Below are 27,202 nucleotides of genomic sequence, written 5' to 3' on the forward strand. Positions count from 1 at the left end.
TAATTTTTGTAATAAGTGTAAACAACTTCATTCTCATATTCATAACATTTAATTTTATTTTTTGACGTGTGTTTTTAAGTTAAATATAAAAAAATCATTTCCATGTGTAAAGTGATGTGATTATGCTTGCATGCTAGTGAGTATATGTGTGTGAATATTTGTGTGTATAGTATAAATTTGCATTTTAAAGTTACTGAAGTTATCTACCTGAAACTTAAATTCTGGTATAAGATTTGAGTTTCTTTTTTTTTTTCAATTTTGATTCACGTTTTTGATTATTTATAATACCAGCTTGTTTAGTTGTCTGGTGAAAAATATAGATCTTGGCTTATCTTGTAAAAGAAAAAAAAAAAAAAGAAACATTGCTCTCTTTCCGGAAAAGAATAAACTGAAAGAGTTTACAGGGATATCTCACTTAATCACTTAGTATATTAAAGTTGATTTGATAGTAAACTCAGTCATTTACTTTATTTTTACTTATTTATTTTTTCAGTCATTTACCTTAAAATAGAATTTTATTCATATCCTTTTTAGGTACCTTAGAACAAGAAAACAATTTTGCCTCAGGAAATATGCTTAGTAAATGTGCTTGTTGCCTTGATTTCATTAGAATTTGAGGAAATTCTTTTTTTTTTTTCAAATAAATTTTATTTATTTATTTTTGGCTGCGCTGGGTCTTTGTTGCTGTGCACAGGCTTTCTCTAGTTGCACGAGCGGGGGCCCCTCTTTCGCTGCAGTGCACGGGCTTCTCACCGTGGCGGGCCCTTCGTTGCGGAGCACAGGCTCCAGGCACACGGGCCTCAGCAGTTGTGGCATACGGGCTCAGTAGTTGCGGCGCATGGGCCCAGCTGCTCCTCAGCATGTGGGGTCCTCCCAGACCAGGGATCGAACCCGTGTCCCCTGCATTGGCAGGCGGATTCCTAACCACTGTGCCACCAGGGAAGCCCAGGAAATTCTTTATAAAAATATATTTCTATTAATAAGTAGAGAATGTACCATTATTTTTATAATTTATTATGTTATATTTTATTAAGATTTCACTTATAGGTGTGACCCAAATTTCTGACTGTTCTTAAGGTACTTCTTGGGTTCAATTTCTGAATCTAATTGAATTTAGGCATTAGAAGTAAACCAGGGATATAGATTTAAGTAATTAAATCATAATTTATATGATTTTTTTTGTTTCAACTGGCTCATTCATTATTAATGTTTAGTAGAAAGATTTAGCTCATATTTCAAAGTTTTATTTTATATCACAATTCGATACTTGGATCTAATTTTTTTATTCTTCTTCTTCTAGGTGTATTGCCAGGAATGGCCCCTCCTATTGTACCCATGATACACCCCCAGGTTGCTATTGCAGCTTCACCTGCTACCTTAGCTGGAGCAACAGCAGTTTCTGAGTGGACTGAATATAAAACAGCAGATGGGAAGACATATTATTATAATAATAGAACATTAGAATCAACCTGGGAAAAACCCCAAGAGCTAAAGGAAAAAGGTATAGTTTTAATGACTTGGTGGGACATAGTATAAATAGAAATGCTATTTGAAATTCTGAGTTAATTCCTTTTTTAAAACGTTTAAGGGATTTTCTAGTTACATAGTGTTGGATTATTTATTTCCTCTGAATTGTTAAATATGTATTCATTTAAAAAGCCAGTTCTTCTACTTACATGTTTGTCCATCACTTTACCATCTGGAGAAGTTAAATTATATGTACACACTAATATATATTTTTTACTCTGGTCAGGAATTGCATAATTATTCTACTGAATAATTATCATTATCCTTATTGAGATTGATAGTAATGATCAGGAAGGAATGTGTTTATTGCATGTGTTCTGAAGAAAAACTTTAGGCTGTTGGAATCTTGGAGGAAGAGGACTCATAATTTTCTATTGCACAAGTCCCTGTTTCTGTTTAGTATGTTATCGCTTTCAGCAAAATGAATGATTGCTACAAATGATATATGAATGACCTGAAAGACTTTATGTCCCTCTGAAATCAGTAGTTCTTTTCTACTGACAGTTTCCTGATTGGTATAGCAAGGTATTTGAAGTTGAACATTACATTAGATGCAAATCAATGATATTACAAGGAAGAACATTTTATTTTTGTGGTTAATAACTAGAAATGGAATATCTTAACTGCCTAGTCTCTGAAAGTTCATCAGAAGTTACTTCAGAACCACTGTGTGATGTTATCTCAATTTTTAATAGAAAAATTAGAGGAGAAGATTAAAGAGCCAATTAAAGAACCTTCTGAAGAACCTCTACCAATGGAAACAGAGGAGGAGGATCCTAAAGAAGAGCCAATAAAGGAGATAAAAGAGGTAAAGGGCCATTACCTGTTTACCTGGGAGCCAGCATTGATTGTTGGGTACAGTTTACTTGTAATTGAAAATCCATTTGCTGTAGTTTTATTTTTTACAAATATATTTTATTTTTGGCTGCATTTGGTCTTCTTTGCTGTGCGCAGGCTTTCTCTAGTTGAGGCGAGTGGCAGCTACTCTTCATTGCGGTGCGCAGGCTTCTCATTGCAGTGGCTTCTATTGTTCCGGAGCACGGGCCCTAGGTGCACGGGCTTCAGTAGTTGCAGCATGCATGGTCAGTAGTTGTGGCTCACGGGCTCTAGAGCGCAGGCTCAGTAGTTGTGGCACACGGGCTTAGTTGCTCCGCGGCATGTGAAATCTTCCCGGACCAGGGCTCGAACCTGAGTCCCCTGCAGTGGCAGGCGGATTCTTAACCACTGTGCCACCAGGGAAACCCATTTGCTGTAGTTTTAGATAATTGCTGTAAATCTGACTTCTGCAATTTTAGGGTTCTTTGAAATTTCTAATTCAGTTTTTCCTTTGAAAGTTTTATTAAATTACTTCTTATACTAAACCAAGACCCCCTTAGAAAGGAAGGACCTTGGACCAGAGCTGATGTCCCCTCCTGACTTACAGACTGGTACATGTTATAATTAGAAGTACAACTTCATATTGGGGAATGATCGTTGTATTTTATTTGTCCTCTCGTGGCATGGAATAATCTCTGTACAGCACTAAAAGAGCTCTGCTTTTTGGAAGCTTTTTTTATTCAATGAGGGATCAATGGTAGTCTTGTCTTATCAGTAAGGAATTTCACAGAAAAAAGAAACAACCTTAGATGAAGTGGTCTCCTGTCATCTTCTATACCCTTCTCCTTATTTCTACTCTTAAACAGATGGTTAGTGAGTCTGTAAGATAGGACCTGCTGCTGATGGGGTCTACTGTTGTGCAATTCGGCTCTGTCTAGGGGGCGAGGATTTAGAACTTATTTAGAAATTCTGACTCAGAGTCTCTCCTCTGTATGCTAGCAACACACCTTATGTTGGTTGTACTTTAAGGTATTTGCAATCTTTCTTGTATTTGTGGGGTATTCAGGTATAGTTTTGTAATATTAATTTAATGGGAGTAATATCATTTCCCATAGGAGCCCAAAGAAGAGGAGATGACTGAGGAAGAAAAGGCTGCCCAGAAGGCAAAACCAGTGGCTACTACTCCTATTCCTGGTACTCCATGGTATGTACTTGACTTAAGCTGTTTGATTGATTGATTGCCATGCTTGATTATTACATTATTATCCAATAGGAAGAAAAAGTACTTTAAAAAAGCATGTGTCAAATACCTGTTTGCTTATTTATTTATTTATTTTGGCTGCGTTGGGTCTTCTTTGCTGTGCATGGGCTTTCTCTCTAGTTGTGGTGAGCAGGGGCCACTCTTCGCTGCAGTGCGCGGGCCTCTCATTGCGGTGGCTTCTCTTGTTGCTGAGCACAGGCTCTAGGCGTGCGGGCTTCAGTAGTTGTGGCACGTGGGCTCAGCAGTTGTGGCTTGCAGGCTCTAGAGCACAGGCTCAGTAGTTGTGACGCACGGGCTTAGTTGCTCTGCGGCATGTGGGATCTTCCCGGACCAGGGCTCGAACCCATGTCCCCTGCATTGGCAGGTGGATTCTTAACCACTGCGCCACCAAGAAAGTCCTCAAATACCTGTTTTTATCTACTGAATATTTTTTGGTTCTTGTTCATTGTATTTTGGATGCTCAAAATTCAACTGCTGCAGTGTCTTCCTCCCTTCATGGAACTCTCCATTAATATTTATTGTTTAAAATTATAGATTTGAACCACTAAGATCCTGAATCTACTTTTTTATTGTTTAAAATGTTTTAAAATTGCTTTTGTGTATATATCCTCATATGTGATTATGTTTACAGAACTTTGTAAAATTATGTCTTTTTATCTTAGCATTGAATAGTCTATTTTTTTTCTTTTCTTCTTATGTTTGGTTTTCTCTTTTCTTCCTCTCCCCACATGAGGGCTTTCTCTCCTGTTCCTATTCTAACTTATTTAATCCGTGTACAGTCTACACATGGCAATGAGTTGGCTTGTTTCTTAAGTTTTATAATCTACAGATTCCCCTCCAACTTGTTTTCCTTGCTTTTTCCTCCTTGTTTTTATATTGAAAAAAATAAATGTGTGTGTTCTATAGAGTCCCACAGTCTGGATTTTATTATTGCATTCTCATGATACTCTTTAATAGAATCCTCCATTCCTGAATTTCCTGCAAGTTAGCAGGGAGTTACAGAGATGTGCCGGATTCATGTGTGATCTTTATCTCATATATTTCCTATTTCAGACCTAGATTCAGCCATTTTCCAAGGAGCCCTGGTTTCTTTTTGTGAGAAGTGGCATTTTTACACCATGTGGGATCTAGGGATAGTTGTTACTACTGAATTAGTCATTATTTTTAGACCTCTTTGGTAGACAGAGGTGGAAGATACATACGTTTAAAGATACATCTTAAGTTCACACCATTACTTGCAATTCAAGTCTACTAGAAGATTTTTACTGACTCTCATCATCTATCTTAATTCAGTACCTCCTTTTCTTCTGAAAACCATCTTTGAGTGATAGCAACGTAATTATTCATTTGCTTTTCTCACAGGCAAGACCAGTACTATCACCAACAGTGTGATTACTGAAGACAGTTTAAGCTTTTTTTTTTCCAGTTATTTTTATGTTTAGGGTATATTACTCTAGGGATGTATAGTCAAATCATTGTGTTTTAAAAGCATTTTGGAATAGTTGTTTTTTTTGTTTTGTTTTTTTGTTTTTTGTTTTTTGTGGTACGCGGGCCTCTCACTGCCGTGGCCTCTCCTGTTGCGGAGCACAGGCTCTGGGCACGCAGGCTCAGCGGCCATGGCTCACGGGCCCAGCCGCTCCGCGGCATGCGGAATCCTCCCGGACCGGGGCACGAACCCGCATCCCCTGCATTGGCAGGCGGACTCTCAACCACTGCACCACCAGGGAAGCCCTGGAATAGTTGTTTTTTATGTAGTTATTCTACCAACTTGGTACACAGGTTCCCTTTCAAAAATAATTGTGCAAAATATTTACCCAGTTCTAGAATCAAAGTTATGAAAACAGTTTGTTTAAAAGAATGCATTTCTTGGGCTTCCCTGGTGGCGCAGTGGTTGAGAGTCCGCCTGCCGATGCAGGGGATACGGGTTCGTGCCCCGGTCCGGGAAGATCCCGCATGCCGCGGAGCGGCTGGGCCCGTGAGCCGTGGCTGCTGAGCCTGCGCGTCCGGAGCCTGTGCTCCGCAACGGGAGAGGCCACAACGGTGAGAGGCCCGCATACCGCAAAAAAAAAAAAGAATGTATTTCTAGATTGTGGTTTCTCTGAGAATTGTACATGAAAAGCCGGTAACCAGCTCCAAACCCTACCAGTCTGGAGTTTGTGGACGTTACCAGTTTTCAGACTTGGGTCTTTTCTCAGATTATTAAAATTTTCTTTTTAATTTCTTTTCCCCTTTCTTTTCCCCTTTCTGGAACATTTGTAACTTGCTTGTTGAGTATCTTGTACTTATGCTAAATCTCTTACTTTTTCTCTTACCCTTTATATCTATAATTCTTGTACTTTGTTATTTTCTCATTGATCTGATATGATATTAGATGAAAGCATACAAAAGAAAGCATACAATATAAAGGAATTATATGAAGTAAAAAATTACAGAATTCCACTGTCACCAAGCCCTTCCTCGTTAGTAAAAGTTTGGTACATATGCTTTCTGCACCTTTTGCTATATTGTGTTTTATGCACATGTGTGTGGAGATGTGTGTGTGTTATACATTCACATTACAGTGTCTTTAGAAAGTATATTATTTCTGAATTTTTTAGTAAATATGTCCTAGACATTTTGCAGTTTTAGTACATGTAAATCTATTTGTGATAACGTAGTTTTCTGTTGTATGAAAATAGGTAATTTGCCTACAAATGGGTGATTAGGTGGTCTTTTGTTTTTGTATTGTTTGTGTTTTTTTGTTTGTTTGTTTGTTTTGCCCTGGCATTACGAAAGTTTCTGTTTAGGGCATCCTTTATACATACATATTTCTTTTTGAACACATGCAAGTATTTCTGTTGGATTTATTTCTAGAAGTGAAATTGTTGAATCGAGTGATAAAGCTATTTAAAATTTTGGTGAATATTGCTAAATAGACCTCAGAAAGGGTTTTTTTTGTGGGAAGAAGGGGGTGTACCAGTTAATATTCCCAGCAACAGCCTGAGCGTACCAGTTTTCTCTCACTCTCACCAGTGTAGGGATATTCCTTTTAAATCTTTAGTATCCTGATAAGAAAAGAAATCTTGTATGTTTCCAGAATGTTGGTATAATTGAACCTGTTTTATGTCTGTTGGCTGTGCATTGCCTCTTTGCAGTTTTTGCTCATCTTTTTATGGACTTGTCTTTTTCTTATTGGTATGTGGGAGCTTTGTACGTATACTGCTTTTAACTCTGACATAAAGAACTCGCACACCTCAATAATATGGAAAACAATCCAGCAAAAAAATAGTCAAAAGACATGAACATGTACTTTACAAGCAGTACGTTTGAAGGAAGCTCCTTGTCATTAGTACTCAGAGAAATGTAAATTAAAACCACACCTATGGGCTTCCCTGGTGGCGCAGTGGTCGAGAGTCCACCTGCCGATGCAGGGGACACGGGTTCATGCCCTGGTCTGGGAAGATCCCACATGCCGTTGGAGCGGCTGGGCCTGTGAGCTATGGCCACTGAGCCTGCGCGTCCAGAGCCTGTGCTCTGCAACGGGAGAGGCCACAACAGTGAGAGGCCCGCGTACTGCAAAAAACCCCACAAAAAACCACACCTATTAGAATGGCTAAAAGTTTTGAAAACTGGGCATGCCAAATGTTTTAGAGGATGGTGAGCAGCTGAAACTCTCATACACTGCTGATGGGAATTTCAAAATGGTAGGACCACTTTGCAAAGCAGTTGGGCAGTTTCCTAGGAAGAATATATAATAAATAATTCAGCCATTCCACTTCTATTTATTCGAGAGAAACAAAAACATATGTCTATACTTTTACAAGAATGTTCGTAACAGTTATATTTGTAATTTATTTGGGCCGTTTCCAATTTTTGGCTATTACAAATAAGCAGGTATCTAGGAGTGGAAAAATAGAAAACTAGAAACACCCCAAATGTGCATCAACAGGTGTATGGATAAACAAATTGTGGCATGCTACTCAGCAATAAAAAGGAACAACTATAGATGCACTCAACAACATAGATGAATATCGAAGTCATTATTGCTAGGTGAAATCTTTTCTGGAAATGATTTTTGTCATGGAATCCAACCAAAAACTAGGGCTTACTGATCCTAGGGAATACAAAATACTTCTAGTTTTGATTTTTCTTTATAATTAATTTAAAGGCAGGAGTTGGGGGGGGTGAGTGTAATACATTTTCATCCAATTATTCAGTGCAGAGTCCTCTTCAAGAATTTCCATTAGAACCATCCTGAGACACTTAAGCGATCTTGTTAGATGTTTAACTTTATTGGGAAAAAACTAAGCCTAAATTTTCAATACCAATTTCTGAAACACTGTTTGATCCATATTAATAGCAATAACTACTTTGAGGTGGAGGTGCTATTCTACTAACTCATGTTGGCTTCAAAATACCTAGGTGTGCTAATACAGCTCCAATGGTATTAGCAGTAAATGTGGAGTGAGAAGCTGTCAGGACATTTCAGCATTAATAGAAACACTATGGACAAAGAATTGTTGTGTCGCAAAACTACCCTGTGCTAATAATATGCATGATAAAGTGATTAGGGGTGAAGTGTACTGATAATCTGCATTTTTTAATGTATCAAGAAAAGTAAGACTGGCAGATGCATTGATGGAAGCATAGATAAGTGATAAAGCATATATGATAAAATGTTAAATGTAAAATCTAGGTGGTCAGTATCTAGTGTTCATTGTTCAAGAAACATTCTTTCGATATTTCTGTATGTTTCAATTTTTTCATAATATTGGGGGTAAAAAACTATGGAAACAAAAGAAACCCTAGAAAAGCAGCAGTTGATTGATATAAATGTATATATAAATAAAAATAAAGTCCCTGTGCCACTGTAGGTAAATACAAAAGTTTAAATACTATAAGTTCAAAGATAAATTTTTCATAAGTTAAAACCCAACACAGATTACAGACAAATAAAACATGGCAAATACAGGCAGCCCTCAATTTGCACTTTGTACGGGACTGTAAAAAATTTATGGCAGGCTAAATCTTTGTGATGCAATGGAAAAAGTTACAGTTCTCAATGACCTTAAAAATTTTTGTCAAAACATTAAAAACTCTCTTAGAACCAGAAACTAAAGCTTACTGATCTAGGAAACATAAAATGCTTTTAATTTTGACCTCTCTTTATTCTTAAAACAACAACAACAAAAAGTCAGATTGATGCTCTGAAATACCAGGAAAAGAATTCTAGTATAGTTAAGGAAAACATGGAACTTCATGTTTTTTACATTTAGCTTCTTATCTCTAAAGAAATAATAATTTGAAGAGCAACATCTAAAGATATCAAAAAAAATAAACTAATAAAGTGTGATTATCCAAATGAAATAGCGTACTTGCTTAGCTGAACAATTTGTTTAACTTAGAGTTAGCACTTACCCATCTTATAAGAAATAGAAAATAAATTAGGGAATTAAGTTTACACTGATAGTACATTCCTTCATCGACAGAACTTGGAAGGTAATTTGGACAAGTGGTTATCTTTCGTGTATTCAGATGGACTGTAAAAACACTAGGACCATGTAGTTGCATTTTTGGAGAAGGAATGGGGTGCTTCCTAAGGCACAACCTAGAAGCTGTAAATAAAAAGATAAATAAATTTGACCTCATAAAAATATAAAATTTATATGTGATATGGTTTCATATATTTTGTAAACTAGACTCTTGCCAAATGCATTTATTACTGTTTTGTAGATTCTCTGGGATTTTCTACATAAATAATCGTATCACCTGCAGATGGGAGCACATTTATTTCTTATTCTCTGATCTTTAATGCCACTTATTTTTCTCTTCTTATTGCTAGGACTATCATATCAGAGCAATGCTAAATAAAAGAGGTGAACATCCCTGCCTTATTCACCATGTAGAATGAGAAAATTCAATCTTTTTTAAAATTTTATTTTAATATAAATTTATTTATTTTTGGCTGTGTTGGGTCTTCGTTGCTGCACGTGAGCTTTCTCTAGTTGCGGTGAGCGGGGCTACTCTTCATTGTGGTGCACTGCTTCTCATTGCGGTGGCTTCTCTTGCTGCAGAGCATGGGCTCTAGGCTCGCGGGCTTCAGTAGTTGTGGCTCGCGAGCTCCAGAGCACAGGCTCAGTAGTTGCGGCACACGGGCTTAGTTGCTCCGTGGCATGTGGGATCTTCCCGGACCAGGGTTCAAACCCGTGTCTCCTGCATATTGGCAGGCGGATTCTTAACCACTGCACCACCAGGGAATTCCGAAAATTCAGTCTTTTACATCAGATATAATACTAGCTATAGGGTTTCTTTTTTAATTTGCTACTGTTTTTATCATAAATCTGCATCTTCGAAATGAGTTTTTCTCCTTCATTCTTTTAATATGGTGAATTACACTGAGTTTTGAATGTTAAACTAGCTTTGCATTTCTGGAATAAACCTTGACATGGTAGATTAATCTTTTTAGTATATTGTTGGATTTGATTTGCTAATGTTTGATTAAGTATTTTTGCATCTATACTCCTGTGGGATATGGATCTGTAAGTTTCTTTTGTAATGTTTCTGTTAGGTTTTGGTATTAGGCTTATGCTGGTTTCATAAAAATGAGTTGGGTAGTGATTGGTGATTTCCATTCCTCTGTTTACTGGAAGTTTGTAAGATGATAGTACTTTTTCCTTAAGGTTTTATAGAATTAACAAGTAAACCATCTGGGATCAGAGTTTTTTTGGGGGGGAAGGTTTTTGATAACAAATTAAACTTCTTTAATAGTTATAGGACTATTCAGTTATTTTTGTTGTTTCTTCTGTCAGCTTTGGTAAGTTTTTCAAGAAATTTGCTTATTTTGTCTAGGTTGAATTTGTTCTCATTATTCTCTTAATATCCTTTATTTTTTACATTTTTATTTTTTAAAATATTTTCTTTATTTTTTTTTTGGCTGCATTGGGTCTTCCTTGTGGCACATGGGCTTCTCTCTAGTTGTGGCTAGCAGGTTTTCTCTCTGTAGTTGCACCATGCAGGCTCAGTTGCCCTGCGGCATGTGGGATCTTAGTTCCCTGACCAGGGATCATCTTGTGTCCCCTGCATTGGAAGGCAGATTCTTTACCACTGGACCATCAGGGAAGTCCCCTCTTAATATCCTTTAAATGTCTTTGTTCTTAATTATTCTCTTAATATCCTTTAATGTCTATGATCTGTGGTGATAACGCCTTTTTCTTTCCACATAGTGGTGACGTGTTCTTTTTTTTGGATCAGTCAAACCAGAGGTTTGCCAATTTTGTGGTCTTTCGTAAAGACCACCAGCTTTGGGGTGGTTGGGCCCCTCCCCCCTTTTCCCGCTCTTATTTCCTTTTTTGTAATTACTTTGGGTTTACTTTATGCTTTTCCTAGCTTCTTATGATGTCCTCTTAGGTCATTAGTATTAGTTCTTTTCTAATATAATCATTTAAAGCTTAACATAAGTTTCCTTTTAAGCACTACTTTAGCACCAGTCTACAGATTTTGATATGTTGTATTTTCGTTACCATTCAGTTCTTACTATTATGAAATTTACTTTTTGATTTTGTCTTTGACTCATGTATTATTTAGAAGTCTGTCATTTCATTTCCTTAATTTGGGGTTTTTCTAGGTATTTCACTGTTAGTGATTTAATTGTGGTCAAAGAATGCATTTTCTTTGGTTTTGATACTTTAAAATTCACTGTCTTTTTTTTTTATTGTTCAGATGGCCTTTAGTACTCTTAGTTTTGGGGTTTGGTTTGTCTGTCAATTGTTGAGAGAGAGTTCTGTTAATCTTTTATAATAGTGGGATTGCGTATTCCTCTCTAATTGGTCTGTTCTTATCTATTTCTAAGCTCTCTAAATAGGCTTATATACATTTTACAGTTGTTATGTGTTCCTGATTGTCTTTTTTTTATCATTATGAAATGAACCTATTTATCTCATAATACCCTTTGTCTTCATCTGTTATTAAAATAGCCATGCCTGCCTTAATGTTGTGTGCATCTTTTTCCATCCATTTACTTTCACCCTTTCTATGATTTTATGTTTAAACTTTGTCTCTTAAGACAGCTTATAGTAGTGTCTTGTGTTTTTATTCACTGTCAATTCTGATGCAATTCATGAAATAAATGAAAGGGAAATATGAAATCAGAAATAACAGAATATAATAACAGAAATTAAAGCCACATTAGAAATAGTAAAAAGGTGAACAGGCTCTGCTTGGTACATAGTCAAGAACAAGAAGAAACATTTGAGAAGGCTGAGAAAAATAAACAGAAAGAACAACCACATGAATGTAACTTTTGGTTGGATTTAGATCTATTATTTTTTCTGTCTTCTTTATTTTTGTTCCTCTGTTCCCCCTTTACTACTTGCATTTGAATTATTTGAACATTTTCCAGCATTCCATTTAATAATTTATCTGTTGGCTTTCTGGTGATATCTCTTTGCATTAACTTTTGTTGTTCTAGGGATTACAGTATACATACCTAACCATTATAGCCTACTTAGAGTTATTATTGTACCACTTCACATAAAAGATGGAAACCTTGCTACCATATAAGTTTGTTTTGAGTAATTTTTCATACATATTTTGAAGAACTTAAGAGGAAAAAAAATCTTAGATATTTACCATTTCTGTTGTTTTCCCTTCATTACTAAAGATCCAGGGGTTGTTTTTTTTTTTTTTTGAAGAATCATTTCCTTTCAGAAAAACTTTCTTATAGGGCAATTCTGATGGAGATGAAATCTCTTAGTTTCCCTTCATTGGGGAATGTCTTCTTTTCCCTTGTTCCTGAAGGATATTTTTGCTGTATATGGAGTTCTAGGTTTGCATTTCCTTTTTCCAGAACTTTAATGATGTTGTTTTACTGTATTTTTGCCTCTGATTTCTGGTAATTAATTCACGATCATTGGACTTGTTTCCCTGTTTGTTTTGTGCCATATTTTTCTTGGCTGCTATCAAGGGTTTTTCTGTTTGATTTTCACCTGTTTGATTATGTGTGTCTAAAAATGATTTTCTGGAAGTTTATCCTGTTTGGGGTTCACTGAGCTTCCTTAGTATTTATGTCTTTTACCAAATTTGGAGATTTTGGGGAGCCATTTTGTCTTCAAATTTTTTCTGCCCCAATAGTCTCTTCTTCTGGGATCCCAAAGACGTGCCTGTTAGGCATTTTGATATAGTCCCATAGGTTTCTGAGACACTCTTCATTCTTTTTTTTCACAGTTTCTCTGCTGAGAACTTCTGTCTTCATTCATTTCAAGTTTTTGCTTATCTTTGTTTTTGTTTTTCTAACTGCTGCTGTAAAGTCTTTGATTATTTCAACAATAGAAGCTTTGTTTGATAATTTCAACATCTAGGTCACCTTGATGGCAGCTGTGGATTAACTTTTGATTATCTGGTCATAAAGACCTGGTTTCTCTTAGAGTTTTAGCTGCCTTTGCTACTATCACTGTGCAACTAGGGGCCACCTCAGGGCAGAGGTTTGAGAGAGGAGGGGAAATTTATACCCTTGCTTCTCTAAATTTTGACTCCATATGTCTGTTTTTTTAAAAAAACCTTACAGAGTTCTCATGTACTTGTTTTTTCTATGTTGTTGCTGAGTTTCTAGTTGTAATTAATAGGAACAGTGGGCTGTAGTGGGCTACAGTGCCATAGCACGATAGGGACTTCTCTTTATTTTTTGATATTTGATATAGTCAGATATTAAAGCCTTCATAAATGATTGCATTTGAGTTTGTAATCTGGTTTGGTAAGAAACATTAAGAAGTATTATGTAATACGTAGGGTGCCATGGTCTGTTCTTTAGCTTCAGAACTGCTTAATAGCATTATTTTTTGCTAGTAAATTCATCTTTTGTGATAGGTTAAAATTGAGTGTGCCAGACTTAAGTTCCCGAGCACTCTAAATTCTGATCACAAATTGCTTTGCTTTTCCTGGTTTTCTCCATAAGTATGTTGAGCTGCTATTTTACCCATAGCCAGTCAGCTCTGTTCTGTTCTAAAAATTGTATTTTGCTCTCTATAAGTAATAATACGAGTGTGTCCTTCCCCACCACCACCTCCCCTTTTGGTTGGATGGTAGTAAAAGACCTAACTATAAAATAATGTTCCATAACATAAGAAAATAATGTTTGAATCAATTCATAGGTGTGTTGTTTGGACTGGTGATGAGAGGGTCTTCTTTTATAATCCTACCACCCGTCTTTCTATGTGGGACCGACCTGATGATCTGATTGGAAGGGCGGATGTTGACAAAATTATTCAGGAGCCCCCTCATAAAAAAGGAATGGAAGAAGTGAAGAAACTAAGTAAGTTTTAAATTAGGAGTTACCTCTAATTTTAATATTCTTTTAATATTTTTATGGAAAGTGTGAGGCAATTTAGAAATCCTCTCTGTTTTCAAGGAATATAAGAAAAGGAGTATTTGAGAAATGGAAAATAGACTGCTTTTCTAGGTTGAGTTCAGTAATTTAAAAAATAGAGAATTTGGGTAAAATTATGTTTTGTAAAATATTATATATATATTTTTAACTTCTTGTCCTTTTCAGGGTTGTCAGTCCAAGATATGTAGGTACTGCTCATGCCTGCTCCATGCTTATTAAAATGTTCCTCAGTGAGCCTTTTAGTACCTTTTGTGATTAGTAATATATATTTTGAAATAATCAAACTGTACAGAGTATTTTTAAAATAAAGTTTACTAAAGTTTTGTAAAATAAAAATGCAAAGGTCTTTTAAACTTGATGAAATTTAGGGAAGGTAAGCCTTATTCCTGAGACTAGGGAGACTCCTGCACCTTATTAAGAGATAATCTTTTAATCTACTTTATGTTCAGATAGCATTTCAGTATATATGATATATAATAAATAGAAATATTTGTACATATTTTTATTGCATGTGTTTTATTGGTAATTTACCATTGTATTGATATGGTTGTGTTTTTAAAGAACCCCCTTGTGTGGTATAGAAGCATGATAAATGAATCATTTAATAATTCAATTGAAACAAATCCTGGTATGTCATTTAATAATAATTGAGAAATCTTCGTAGATTATGTATACGTGGTACTAACATTTTCTGCTTACTAGTGATTTCCAAATTAGTGAAACTTCATCTACCCGGTGCAGAAGATACAAGAATTTGATTCATTTATTTGATAAATACATGTGTTAATAAAGATTTCAAAATGAATCAAAGATTTAATGTAAAGGGAAGATGAATAGAGGAGGTTTAGAATTATCATGCTTTTGTTTCATGTTTTATAAAGAAGTGTTATGAGATAGATATATAAACAGTAATTTTTTAAAAGAAAAGATTGTGTACCATGTGCATATAACTATTCATAATATTTGAAATGTTTTTTTTTGCCAGGGCACCCAACCCCGACAATGCTGTCCATCCAAAAGTGGCAGTTCTCTATGAGCGCAAGTGAGTGAACTATAAGTTGCAGCTTTAAAAAAATGCTGCTAACACCAGTGTTCCAGTAGTGGTTAGTGGAAGGATTCATACCTAAATATTTAAATTTTTGCTTACTTATTTTATTTTATCTTATTTTTTGCGGTACGCGGGCCTCTCACTGCTGTGGCCTCTCCTGTTGCGGAGCACAGGCTCTGGACACACAGGCTCAGCGGCCATGGCTCACGGGCCCAGCCGCTCCGTGGCATATGGGATCCTCCTGGACCAGGGCACGAACCCGTGTCCCCTGCATCGGCAGGTGGACTCTCAACCACTGCGCCACCAGGGAAGCCCCTGCTTGCTTATTTTTATTCTGATAGTTTAATTAAATTTTCTTATAGTTAAAGAAGAACAAGAATTAATGGAAGAAATGAATGAAGATGAACCTGTTAAAGCCAAAAAACGGAAGTAAGTAATACTTGCTGTTTATGTAATTTAGGTAGATTTTTACCTTTTAAAAGCTGTGATTAGGCGCAGTCAGTTCATGATTGGGACAGGTAATGTGTGTGTTAGGAGACAGAAGTCATGATTGCTCTCTTTAGGCCTGTTATTAAAAAGCTTTGCTTCAGGATGTAGAAATGGTGTCCCTTCTGTTGCTAGATGTGCAAAAGATTTGGTTATTTAAATATGTGTTATGAAGTCAAATGACATTTTAGGAGTTAGTTGATAAATTATTTTCAGACATTCATTATGCCTGAATTTTATAAAAATGTTACCTCCTTAATGTAGACCCCAACAGACACCATTCCAAAAATCTGATAAATGTAGACCCAGATTTCTCTCTCTTTTTATATACTGGTTACTTCACTAGTCCTTGTGTCCGTGGTCATTACTTGGAGGGAACCCATCAGCTTATTAGAAAGTGCTCCGAGAGAAAGAGAGTGGTATAAGTGGAAGTATTAGCTTGACCAGTGCTTGGTAAAATGAATGTTACTAACTATGGGGGGGTGAAAGGGTGGGGTAGAAGGTGTTTGTGTATGGGCCGGGGAGGCATGGGACCATTATTTAGCAGCAAAAAGGAAAGTTTGAAGACGTTACTATGGACTGGTTTATCATAGTCCTTATCTGAAAAGGACAGATTGAATGCAGCCAAATTACGGCAAAGAAATCAGTAAGACAACCCCTGTCAAGGGTGGTTCTTTTTTAAAAAATTTTCTTTATTGGCAACAATGTTAAAGAAAGATATTAAAGAGTCACTCATAATTGACCACAGTAACAACAGCTGTTTGAATTTTTACAGTTGACTTTTTTAGTTCTTGACCAAATGTATAAGTATTTTTATTGGTTGTAATCAACTGAATTTGTGTTCTTTTTTTAAAAAATGTAGAATAAGATGTTTGTTTTCTTAATTATTATAAATGACTGTATTCATTCTGTTTATGTACCATAATTTTGGATGTTCCTACAATGTTAAACTTTTAGGTTGTTTTTAATTGTTTGTTCTTATAGACAACTCTGTAAGGTTTTTAACTGCTTTTATCAGGAGAATGTCAAAGAAGTCCTTTATGTGGATTGCCCGAGCTTCTCTATTTAGGTACAAAGCTAAAAGCCTATTTTTCCTGGCTTAGTTTTTCTTTATTTCTTTTATTGAGATAGATAGTGATAGTTTGTATTGTGACATTTTCATTTAGTATAATTCTATAAAGGTTATTTGTTTTCATTAGTTGTATTTCTTGGATGTCTTTTAACTCTTTATTTAAATAGTTTTTAAATGAATTATTATAAGAGGGTATATTGTTTGGCAAATTGCTTTTACCTGTTTGTTTTGTGCATATCTTAGGTCACAGACTATCTCGCTAAGTTCCTGCAGGTCACGGACTATATCTTCTATTTTTGATTCATTCCCTAAATTGCCAGTTACCTCTCACTATATTTGTGGGCTGGCCTTACTAGGTCCAATCATCTCCTGGGCCCTTCATTTTCCTATATAGCATGCTTTTGAATTTCCTGATGTTCTGTTTTCCTAATTCTCTTAAGTTTATGCAGGAAATATGAGCCAATTTTATTTTTATACTTAGCAGATCGAATTTAAGAAGGAAGATCTGCTTAAACACACCTGAATGTTACTGAATTACTTTTTTTGATTATTCACATGAATGGTCCTTCTTCATAGGGCAGAGGTTTGAGAGTTGACTCAATTTCATGTTTACAATCTCACTTGAGTACCGTACAGCAGCAGGGTTGCCCTTAGCCCTGAGGTGCATTTTTGGAGAAACAAGAAGTAGTTTAGTCATTGATGAACAGTTCTAATTCCACCTAACTACTCCGGGGCCTATGTTGCTCTCTGGGACCTGTCCTTCAACTTAAATCTCAACTTATCACCCAGAAAGTGAGTAAAAAAAATGTCAGGTAGGTAAGGTATATATCTCACATACCCACTTGGCCAGGTTTGCAGATATTTTCATTTTATTTTCAAAATAAATATTTGAGATTACTAAGACTTATACCAATTTTTATTAGATTAAAAATTGTATGCATTTATAATGTAAAACATTTTGGAAAATATTGTTTTTCCTATACCATTTCAAGAACTAAAAATTATATTCTGTGCTGTTTGATTCTAACACATAGAGTTTTAATGCAATATTAGATAAGTTTTTTGTTTTTAAGTAAGGTAGTTCATTTTGTATATCAGCTAGTGTCAGGGAGAGACAGCACATTAAAGGTATTTTTCATTCCTAACAATGCAGCCACTGTAACATCATTAGAAGCTCATTGTAACTTTATTATTATTATTTTAGTGAAAGTTGCTTATCCCTTAGAGTTTATTTGAAACCCTCAATATAATTCTTTTTTGCCAAAAATACGCTGCTCAGTAGTGAGTCTTGGATATTCCAGTGATTTTAAGATTTTAATAAGATTCCTTATTAATATTTTGTCAGTTGATGCCTATATTTTCTTTTTTATAGGAGAGACGATAATAAAGACATTGATTCAGAGAAAGAAGCTGCCATGGAAGCTGAAATTAAAGCTGCCCGAGAAAGGGCCATTGTCCCTCTGGAGGCCCGAATGAAGCAGTTCAAGGACATGCTGCTAGAGAGAGGGGTCAGAAAACAATCTTTGGGGGAGATATTTCTGTTTTGTATAAGTAATATAAATATGTCTTGCTAAAAGGTCAAATCTAAGGTTAGTGCTCATGTTGTGGGGGGCGGATAAGGGAAGCCTGTCAAATCACTGTACTCTTTCAAACAGCCTTTTTCCTGGCTAATGATATCATGTTTAACTAGATGCCATTTTACTGTCCTTTTAAGTACAAATAACATTTAACATTTATTGGGTCATTAAATTTTGGTGAGTAATATAAGACGAATATTAACATTACAGAATGGCGGACTACACGGAATAGGTAAGGTATATGTGATTCTTTTAATATCTACAGAATGGCTTTTGGTTAAAGGAGAACTGGTACTTTATGATATTACTGTTAATGAAGCTTAATTGAGAAGGGATTTCAACCTTTTGTTTATATTCACAGATTCATTTGAGTAAGTAAAATTGTTCAACTTTAAATCCCAACATTGTTCACAAGGTTGGAGCAAGCTTGGGAAATCAAAATGCAAATCTTCAAGGCTTTTTCTGATGTACTGATTTTTAAAATGTCACACAGGAGTGGTTATTTTAATGAGTAATTAAGTGTGTGTTATTTCTATATAATATAGAAATGTTCAGAGCCAATTAGTGTGGAAGTGTGCTATTGCTAGCCTCCCACTGCTTGTCATTTATTAGTGATGGAAACGGCAGTATGGCTTTTATTATGTGTCCTTTTTAAGCAGATGTCCTGTAGATTTCAAGCAAAATTATATGACCTTTCTGTTTTTAGAGCCAACTTAATTATGAGGCAATACATTTTTTTATTTTAAAGGTGTCTGCTTTTTCAACATGGGAGAAGGAGTTACACAAGATAGTTTTTGATCCTCGGTACTTATTGCTTAATCCAAAAGAGAGAAAACAGGTAAAAGGAAAATAACAGTATTTAAGTAATGTATATCCCTTGCCAGCACAATTTTTTAAATTAATTAATTAATATAAAATTATTTATTTATTTATGGCTGTTTTGGGTCTTTGTTGTGGTGCACCAGCTTCTCATTGTGGTGGCTTCTCTTGTTGTGGAGCACGGGCTCTAGGCACGCAGGCTTCACTAGCTGTGGCACGTGGGCTCAGTAGTTGTGGCACGTGGGCTCTAGAGCACAGGCTCAGTAGTTGTGGCGCATGGGCCTCGGTGCTCCGTGGCATGTGGGATCTTCCCGGACCAGGGCTCAAACCCGTGTCCCCTGCATTGGCAGGCGGATTCTTAACCACTGCGCCACCAGGGAAGTCTCCAGTATAATTTTTAAATTGTAAGGAATAAAGTACGATCCTTTATTTTTCTAACATAGTACTTTAAGAACAGTTTCATACCTTAGAACATAGTGATCCTTTGTGTGGACATTTCTGCCTCAGAAATACCTGGATTCTTTTGCCATTGTGGACATGGCTTTGCCTCATGCACATTTTGTCCTTATGCTTCATACATACGGATGTTATACCAAGGTTTCAGGGTCATTTCACATGCATTTATTAACTTAGTTTTTACTGGTCAAATGATGCAAATTTAGTGTAGAAAAATAGCAAAATACAGATGAGTAAAAAGGAATAAAACCTACCTCCAATCATTTCCAGCTGATAGGCCCATTGTTGAATACTTGACCCTTTCCAACTGTTATGTGCTAATATACATATACATATATATGTGTCTGTATTGTAGATAGACAAGACTTAGCGTGTTTTTATCTCACACATGCTACCCACACAAAGTCCACATCTGTTAAGTGGCAACTGTTAAAATGTCTTTTCATCGTAAACTTAGAGTAATAATGGACGCTTCAAGGTCTCTACTGAACTAATACGAATTATAAGAACTAGAGTTAACTTGTTACTGAGCTGCCATTTATTTCCACGATGATTCAGTGACACATACCATCTCATAGTGATTGCTGCTTCCTCTAAAGTCTTGCACACTTCCAACTTATATAATTCCTGAATTACCTGGACCACCCTGACAGTCATTTCTGTAAAATGGTGAGTATGTCGAACCACTTGCTATAGTGCTGTTGAGCTACACGATTTCATTTGCTAGAGGTAGTGTCCATCTTCCATATTTATAGTTTAATGGTTGTAATAATTCTCTGCACAGTTTGTACCATTATGCATGTAGGTCTAATCATAGACATTTTATGAAGAGATGAAATTTACAGTGTACCAAACATGTATTTTAGATTCATAATAGGAAGACATGACTTTCCATATGTATTTGCATCTGTGTTTCATGCACTGTAGTCTTTTTTATTTTAAACTATTTGTGTGTGATGGTCTCATTTTCACCTCAGTTGATGGCCCTATCAAAACCTATAAATTAGCTTGATTCTTTACTTTTCCCCACTGTGCATTTCAAGTCTTATCAGCAAAATCTACCTCCAAAACCTTTTCTAAATTATTTACCATTTATTTACCTCTTATTTACCATTTCCCTTGCTATACCCTAATTCAAGGTACCATGGTCATCTGTGTGGCCCCTAACTGATCTCCTTGCCTCCTTCCATTCTTGCTCTCCTCTGTAGTCAAGTTCTTTTTCCACACAGCAGCCAGACTAATTTTAAAGTTTGACAAGTTAAGGCACTGTTCCCTTGCTTAAAAAATGTGCATTGCATACTATTTCATTTAGGATAAAATTGAAACTCTTTTTCATGACCTATAAGATTCTACATACACTCATGTCTGCATACTTCTCAAGCCTCTTTTTTTATGTTCATTTATTCTAGCCACGCTGGCCTTGATATGCCTTGGCCAATACAGGCATATTCTGGTACTTATTAGTCCCTTTTCCTGGAATGTTCTTCCCCTAGGTGTTTGCATAGCTGACTAACTCATTACATTCAGATACTTGACCAGGTGCCTTCTGATTAACCTGTCTCTTTGCCTTCTTTACTTTCTTTGTAGCACTCAGAATTCTATCTAAAATTATCTTAACCATCTGTCTTTTCCTACACAGAGGGCAGGAACTTTATTTTGTTGATTGCTCTGTACGTGGTGCCTGGAACACTGCTTTAACCTGAATATCCCTGAAGACTTAACTTTAAAACTTTTATGACTTTTACTCTTCATGGCACTGAGTGTTGCAGTTTCTGAGTTAAATTACAAGTGCATATTGAGAACTAAAATTCTTTTTTAATTTTGAAGGCATTTTATAAGCTGGTGGTATTATTAACTCCTTAATAGAGTTACAGTTAAAAAGAGAAAAAGTATCAAGCATTATTCTGTTTTAAATAAAAACTCAAAGGTTCTCATACTTTTTGAGTAGAAATCTTTTTTTAAAACTGGAGTGTAAGGAATGAGGGAACGTAAAGCCGATTGTATTGGGAGGCATGGCACAAATAATTAGGAGAAACTTGGAAGCATACCAGAATTTCTAATTTTCTATGAGATGTTCATCTCAGAGAGTGAATCCTAACCTTGGTGTGGGATATGCTAGAGGAGAGGATACGAAGTTTTTTCCAGCTTCTGAAAGGAAACTTAATATAAATTCACTTGGCTTTTATTTATAATTTAGTACTTTTACAAGTAAGAAGTATATACTGAGATAGGAGAGGGGTTGGAAACAACACTCTTCCCCACTTCTGTTAGCCTGCAGATACTTTCATGAGCTACTACAGTGCTATATTTAGAAGGTTTTGAAAATGACCTACATGCCTAGCAGGGGACTGCTGAGATAATTGTATATATTTCTATATAGCTTTTAAAGATTTGTGGATATATATGAACTTACCTGGAAAGAGGTCTTAAGTGTTTAAGTATTTATTTGTTTGGTTGCGCTGGGTCTTTGTTGTGGCAGGGAGGCTCCTTAGTTGTGGCATGCGTGTGGGATCTAGTTCCCTGATCAGGGATCGAACCCAAGGTCTTAAGTATTAAAAAAAAAAACTTTTTCTGTTTTACCTTTTTCCAACATGTGCATGCACATTTTTAAGGAGCCACAGAGTTCTTTAAGATATGTTTGGAAAAATATTAGAGTGTTTTATCTTCCAGAAGACATTTCTTTCAGAGCCTTCTGACTTTCTTCAGTCTGGACTGGTTGCCCTCAACACCTGATGTACAGCTGTCATTTTTGAGGATGACAGCTCTTGATCGTCATCCTGGGGATTTCCTTCATTTCTCTTTTTTTGTGGAGGGGGAAGTTTACCTGTCTCCTGCATTGTATGTCGTTTCTTTCTTGGTTTACTCTCTTTTAATGCATTCTATCTCTGTAGTAGCTTCCTGAGAGAATGTGCATGGGAAATAAATTTTTGAGGCCTTATATATTTGAAAACACTTTTATTGTACCCTTATTTGGAATTGTTTGGCTTGCTAAGGAATTTGAAGTTGGAAATCTTGTTCCTTCAGGATTTTGAAGGCATTGCTCTGCATATAGTTTGCACTGTTATTTTTGGAACTTCTGTTTATTACTTGTTCCGTTGTATGTGGACCTTCTTATTTTTTCTGTAACATGTAGGATCTTCTCTTAGTCTTCAGTGTTCTGAAATTTCATGGTGATTGTGTATGGCTGGTGGAAGGGCCCTTTGTGCTAGGCACTTGGTGGCCCTTCCAATGTAGAAACTTTTATCTTTCAGTTCTTAGATTTTCTTGCATTGCTTTTTTGATTTCCTTCCAGCTGCTTTATTTTTCCATTCTGGGCCAGAGCATTTGTGCTCTGGGCTGGTCCTCAGAGTTTCGTATCTTTTCTCTCTTGTTTTCTATCTCTGTCTTTTTAAAAAACTTTCTGGATGATTTTCTCAACTTTATTGTCTAATAACCCTTCAGTTAGATTTTTTATTTTCTTTGTCATGCTTTAGGAGTTCTTTTTTTGTTGAGTTTTCTTGTTTCATGGTTGCAATGTCTTAATTTTTTGATATAGTTTAGGATTTTTTTCATTTTCCTGTATAGTCTCCCTTTCCCCTAAGTTTTTTCTGTCTTGGTCTTTTTTTTCATGTTGGAGAGTATCCTTAGATGTCTTTGTGGACCCTAACTGCTGATGATTAAGAACAAGGCACTAAGATACTATTTGGGCACTCTTAGCATCTGGGTGGGCTCTCAAGATTGTTGGCTTTACTGTAGAACAGTGGTTCTCAACCAGGGCATTTTTGCCCTAGGGGACATTTTTGTTTGTCACAACTGAGGGAGTGCTGCTGGCATCTTTTGGCCAGCGATGCTGCTGAACATGATCTGGTCCAAAATGTCAAAAGTGCTGAGGTTGAAACCGCCCCCCCGCCCCAGCCGCCCCGCTGTAAGGTGATTTAGGCTGGTTTGTTGCGATCCTGCAGAGCAAGTAATTTTTAGGCTGGTTAGATCCTGGGTAAGGACTTTAGTCTCCTTGCTCTTGCTGCATTGGTTCTGAAAGAACTGTGTCTTGGTATGTGGCAAGTAACTGCTTAATTCCCTGTTTTCTCAATCTGGTACGCCTCATTCTTAATTTATGTTACCCCAGACCAGAGAGAGTGTTTTGCCCTTTAGAACAAGGGTCAGCAAATTTTTAACATAAAGGGTTAGATAATAAATATTTTAGGTTTTGTGGGCCACGTGGTCTCCGTCATGCTTGTGTAACTCTACTGTTGTAGTGTGAGAAGACCCACAGATTTATGTAAAGGAATGAGCATGACTGTGTTCAAATAAAGCTTTATGGACACTGAAATTTAAATTTCATTTAATTTTCGTGTATCATGAAGTTTTCTCTTACTTTCCCCAACCATATAAAAATATCAAAACTGTTCTTGTGCTGTAAAGAAAGAGGCAACAGGCCAGATTTGGCTAGCAGATTGCGATTTGGTAACCCTTACTCTAGAGAATAACCCCTTGCCTTACTGAGTTTCAGGAGTGGCAGTGCCCCAGATACATAAAGTTGACAACGAGGATCTAGTGGTTAAACTGCTTCTTAAAAAGCTTTATTGTAGCATTACCCTATCCTCACTTCATGGGTATCTGGTGCTATCAATTCTGGAGCTGTTTGAGGATTCTCTAATTTACAAAATTGGTTACTTTGTTTTCTTGACTGCTGGTTTAGGGCCAGCTTTCTTGTGTCTGCCAAATCCTTTATCACCTCTCCATGTGCTTTTCAGCTTCCAGAGTTGCTGTTTCTTTTTTCCACATTTCTCTGCTCTTACTGGTTTGTGACTTCAAAAGTTCATCATCTTGACTATACATTATTAAGTGGGAAAAAATATATAGAATATATGTAAAGCAAGATTACATTTTGGGTGAAAATAATTATGTCTTAAAGAGAAGCGGGGGCTTCCCTGGTGGCGCAGTGGTTGGGAATCTGCCTGCCGATGCAGGGGGCGCGGGTTCGTGCCCCGGTCCGGGAGGATCCCACATGCCGCGGAGCGGCTGGGCCCGTGGCCCATGGCCACTGAGCCTGCGTGTCCGGAGCCTGTGCTCTGCAGCGGGAGGGGCCACAGCGGTGAGAGGCCCGCATACCGCAAAAAAAAAGAGAAGCAAAGATTCTACACTTTGGTATTTAGATTACCTATATGAAAGACTAACTTGTCAAATTGGTTTATTTTTGTAATAGGTATTTGATCAGTATGTAAAGACCAGGGCAGAGGAAGAACGCAGGGAAAAGAAAAACAAAATAATGCAAGCCAAGGAAGATTTCAAAAAAATGATGGAAGAAGCAAAATTTAATCCAAGGTATATGGTTTATTACTATCAAATATCGAAGTATGTATATATTTTCTCCTAGATCAGTTGAATATATATATGTGTGTGTATACACATGCACACACACACACACATCTTTTGGACTTCTGGACATGAAAAACTTCTTGTTTCATTATTGGTTTCTGCCTTTCTAAGAATCTTCGTTCTTTGGAGGGAATCCCTGGTGCTCTGTGAGGCATGGTTTTCAAGAAAGGGTGCCTTTGTTTTAAAAGCTTCCCTCTGAGAATAAGTTTCCTTCTCTGGAAACTGGTAAATGATTAAAAACCTGTCCCTGTCTTCTTTAAGTTTTACATATAATGAATTGCAGAGTGGGAACGTTATTTTGATTGAATTGAAGTGAAGGACCTTTCATTTCAAAAATTTCGAAGTGTCTAGATTATTGTCTTGTCTGACATTTTCATTTAATTGTTAATATATATTGAATATATATAAAGGGCTAAAGAAAAGGAGACATTTTAAACTTATGTGCTTAGCATTATAATAATAATGGCATCAGTTATTGGATATTTTAGATAGATGTATGAACTTACACATATATGCAGTTAAAGTACACGCATATGTGTGTGTATATTATCTCATTCAGTCTTCAAAACAACCAGTGTGATTTAGGTGCTCATATCCTACCTATTTTACAGATAAGGAAAGTAAGATATATGCAAATTAGGTAACTTCCCTGAGTGAATGTGGGATTTCAGCTAGGTTCCAGTATTACACAGAATAGTCAAGACAGGGAGAATCACTTTCTTGTAGAGATATTAAGTTGCTTTGAATATACAAGAACATGGAGAATCTCTAAAACTATGGGGTAGAATCATGGAGTCTCTGGGTTAAATGGCACTTTTTATAAAAGTTTATCTTGTTTAAACAGTTATTTTTGTCCGTGGAGACAGGGAAGAGTATTGTTGTTTGGAAAAGTGTATTTGGTACACTTTTTCAAAAGTGTATATTTGAAAAATGAAGGGAAACTTAATGGTGTTATTAATACAGATTTCATAAAAGCAAGCTGAGTATTTGTGACCATAAAGAATGTAATATTCTTCAGAGGTTAACAGAGTTTCAGACTTTCCAGGGGGTCTTAGGCTTTTTCTTAATCAAAAGGGTAAGTTCATGGGTCAATGCAATTGCGATTGGGTTATAAAAGACGTTTTGGAAGGCAGTTGAGGAAATTGGAACATGAATTGGTATTATATAATATTAGAGATTAGTAATTTTCTTGGCTATTGTGGTTATGGAAGAAAAAGGATTTAGCCTCAGGAGATGTATGCTGAGATGTTTATAGATGGAGTCTCAGGATGTCTACAGGTTATTTTCAAATGATTCAGCAAAATATATCTATAAAGACCCTTTATGGGTCTGGGAATAATTGAGACTCCAATGAGATTTCTCTTTTGTGGATTTGACAAATTAAGTCTTGCTGTATCACAGTACCCTACTGATATTCTTTTGGGGCAGATAGAATTGTTGAAGTGATCTTTACTATGCAGGTTACTTCAGAAAGTAAAACCATCAGGCACATAACTGGAAGTCTTAGCACTTGGGGCATTGTGCTGTATTGCTAAGTTGATGCATTTTAATACTAGCATAGAGATTAGGACCAATTTTAGTAAGTAGTAGAAAACAAAGAGGAAAAACTTAAAGTTGAGAAAATACTGTCCATAGACCCACTTTGAATTGGGAAAAGACCACTAACTGTTCTTCAGTACAGTTCATAGATATAAAGCACTGGAGTTTATTCCAAGGGAAGGAATGGCTGGGGAGAATTACCTAACTTTAGTGCCTGTTTCTTCTATGTCTTTTTTCTTTTTTAATGGAAATTTCAGGTATACCTCCTATGGTCAACTGCGAGTCACTATACTCTTTCCCATCCCCTACCACCAACCAACTATCCACCTCACTTTTTTCCTGCAAAAGATTCTCTACCTTGTCTGTTATAAAATAGCATTTTTGGAATTAAAAGATGAGTCATATGAAAACATCTGTATGGGAATCTAATGCTAAAACTTCATTTTAGTCTCTTCTGGTAAAAAATAGATATATTTTACATATTTTTTAACCTATTCTAAATAATATAAATATTTATAAAATAATTGAATTCTCACTTTTATACATTGATTTTACATTTTAAAAAGTTTATTTAATCATAGTAATAATTACTTTTTTTGTCTTAAAATTATAAAGCAAGGTATACTTAATTTATCATGAAAAGAAAATAGATTTAATGGACTACATATTATCCCTTTTCTGGGGTATGCATTTTTATTTTACCATATAATTTTATTATGGTTACATATCCATTGTATGTATATGTGTGGTTACATACCCAGTTTTGCAATGTATCCTTTTGTTAAAAACGTTGAATTAATGAAGTTAGATATTTTGAGTAATACTAGTTGCATATAAAAAGATTGTTAGAATCTGGCTTTGGTTAGCAAAGCTTAGAAATAGC

The 27,202-nt window shown here is 36.0% G+C and overlaps 1 protein-coding gene across 6 annotated transcripts in view; it reads left to right on the forward strand.

Annotated features, from left to right (window-relative positions):
* TCERG1 (transcription elongation regulator 1) overlaps positions 1-27,202 on the forward strand; it is a 59,746-nt gene that overhangs the window by 19,323 nt on the left and 13,221 nt on the right. For all 6 annotated transcript variants that reach the window (XR_003792705.1, XM_029217144.1, XM_029217145.1 and 3 more), the window contains 9 exons: positions 1,301-1,501; positions 2,223-2,335; positions 3,459-3,547; positions 13,729-13,889; positions 14,950-15,006; positions 15,375-15,441; positions 17,943-18,078; positions 18,896-18,985; positions 24,608-24,726. Coding sequence is in view for 5 of the 6 variants with exons in the window: in XM_029217144.1 (XP_029072977.1) it covers positions 1,301-1,501; positions 2,223-2,335; positions 3,459-3,547; positions 13,729-13,889; positions 14,950-15,006; positions 15,375-15,441; positions 17,943-18,078; positions 18,896-18,985; positions 24,608-24,726 (1,033 nt within the window). In the remaining variant the exon portion in view is untranslated. The remainder of the gene's footprint in view (positions 1-1,300; positions 1,502-2,222; positions 2,336-3,458; positions 3,548-13,728; positions 13,890-14,949; positions 15,007-15,374; positions 15,442-17,942; positions 18,079-18,895; positions 18,986-24,607; positions 24,727-27,202) is intronic.

This window comes from Monodon monoceros, unplaced genomic scaffold (genome assembly GCF_005190385.1).
Source record: "Monodon monoceros isolate NGI ecotype Baffin Bay Population unplaced genomic scaffold, NGI_Narwhal_1 Super_Scaffold_12, whole genome shotgun sequence".
NCBI classification, from domain to species: Eukaryota; Metazoa; Chordata; class Mammalia; order Artiodactyla; family Monodontidae; genus Monodon; species Monodon monoceros.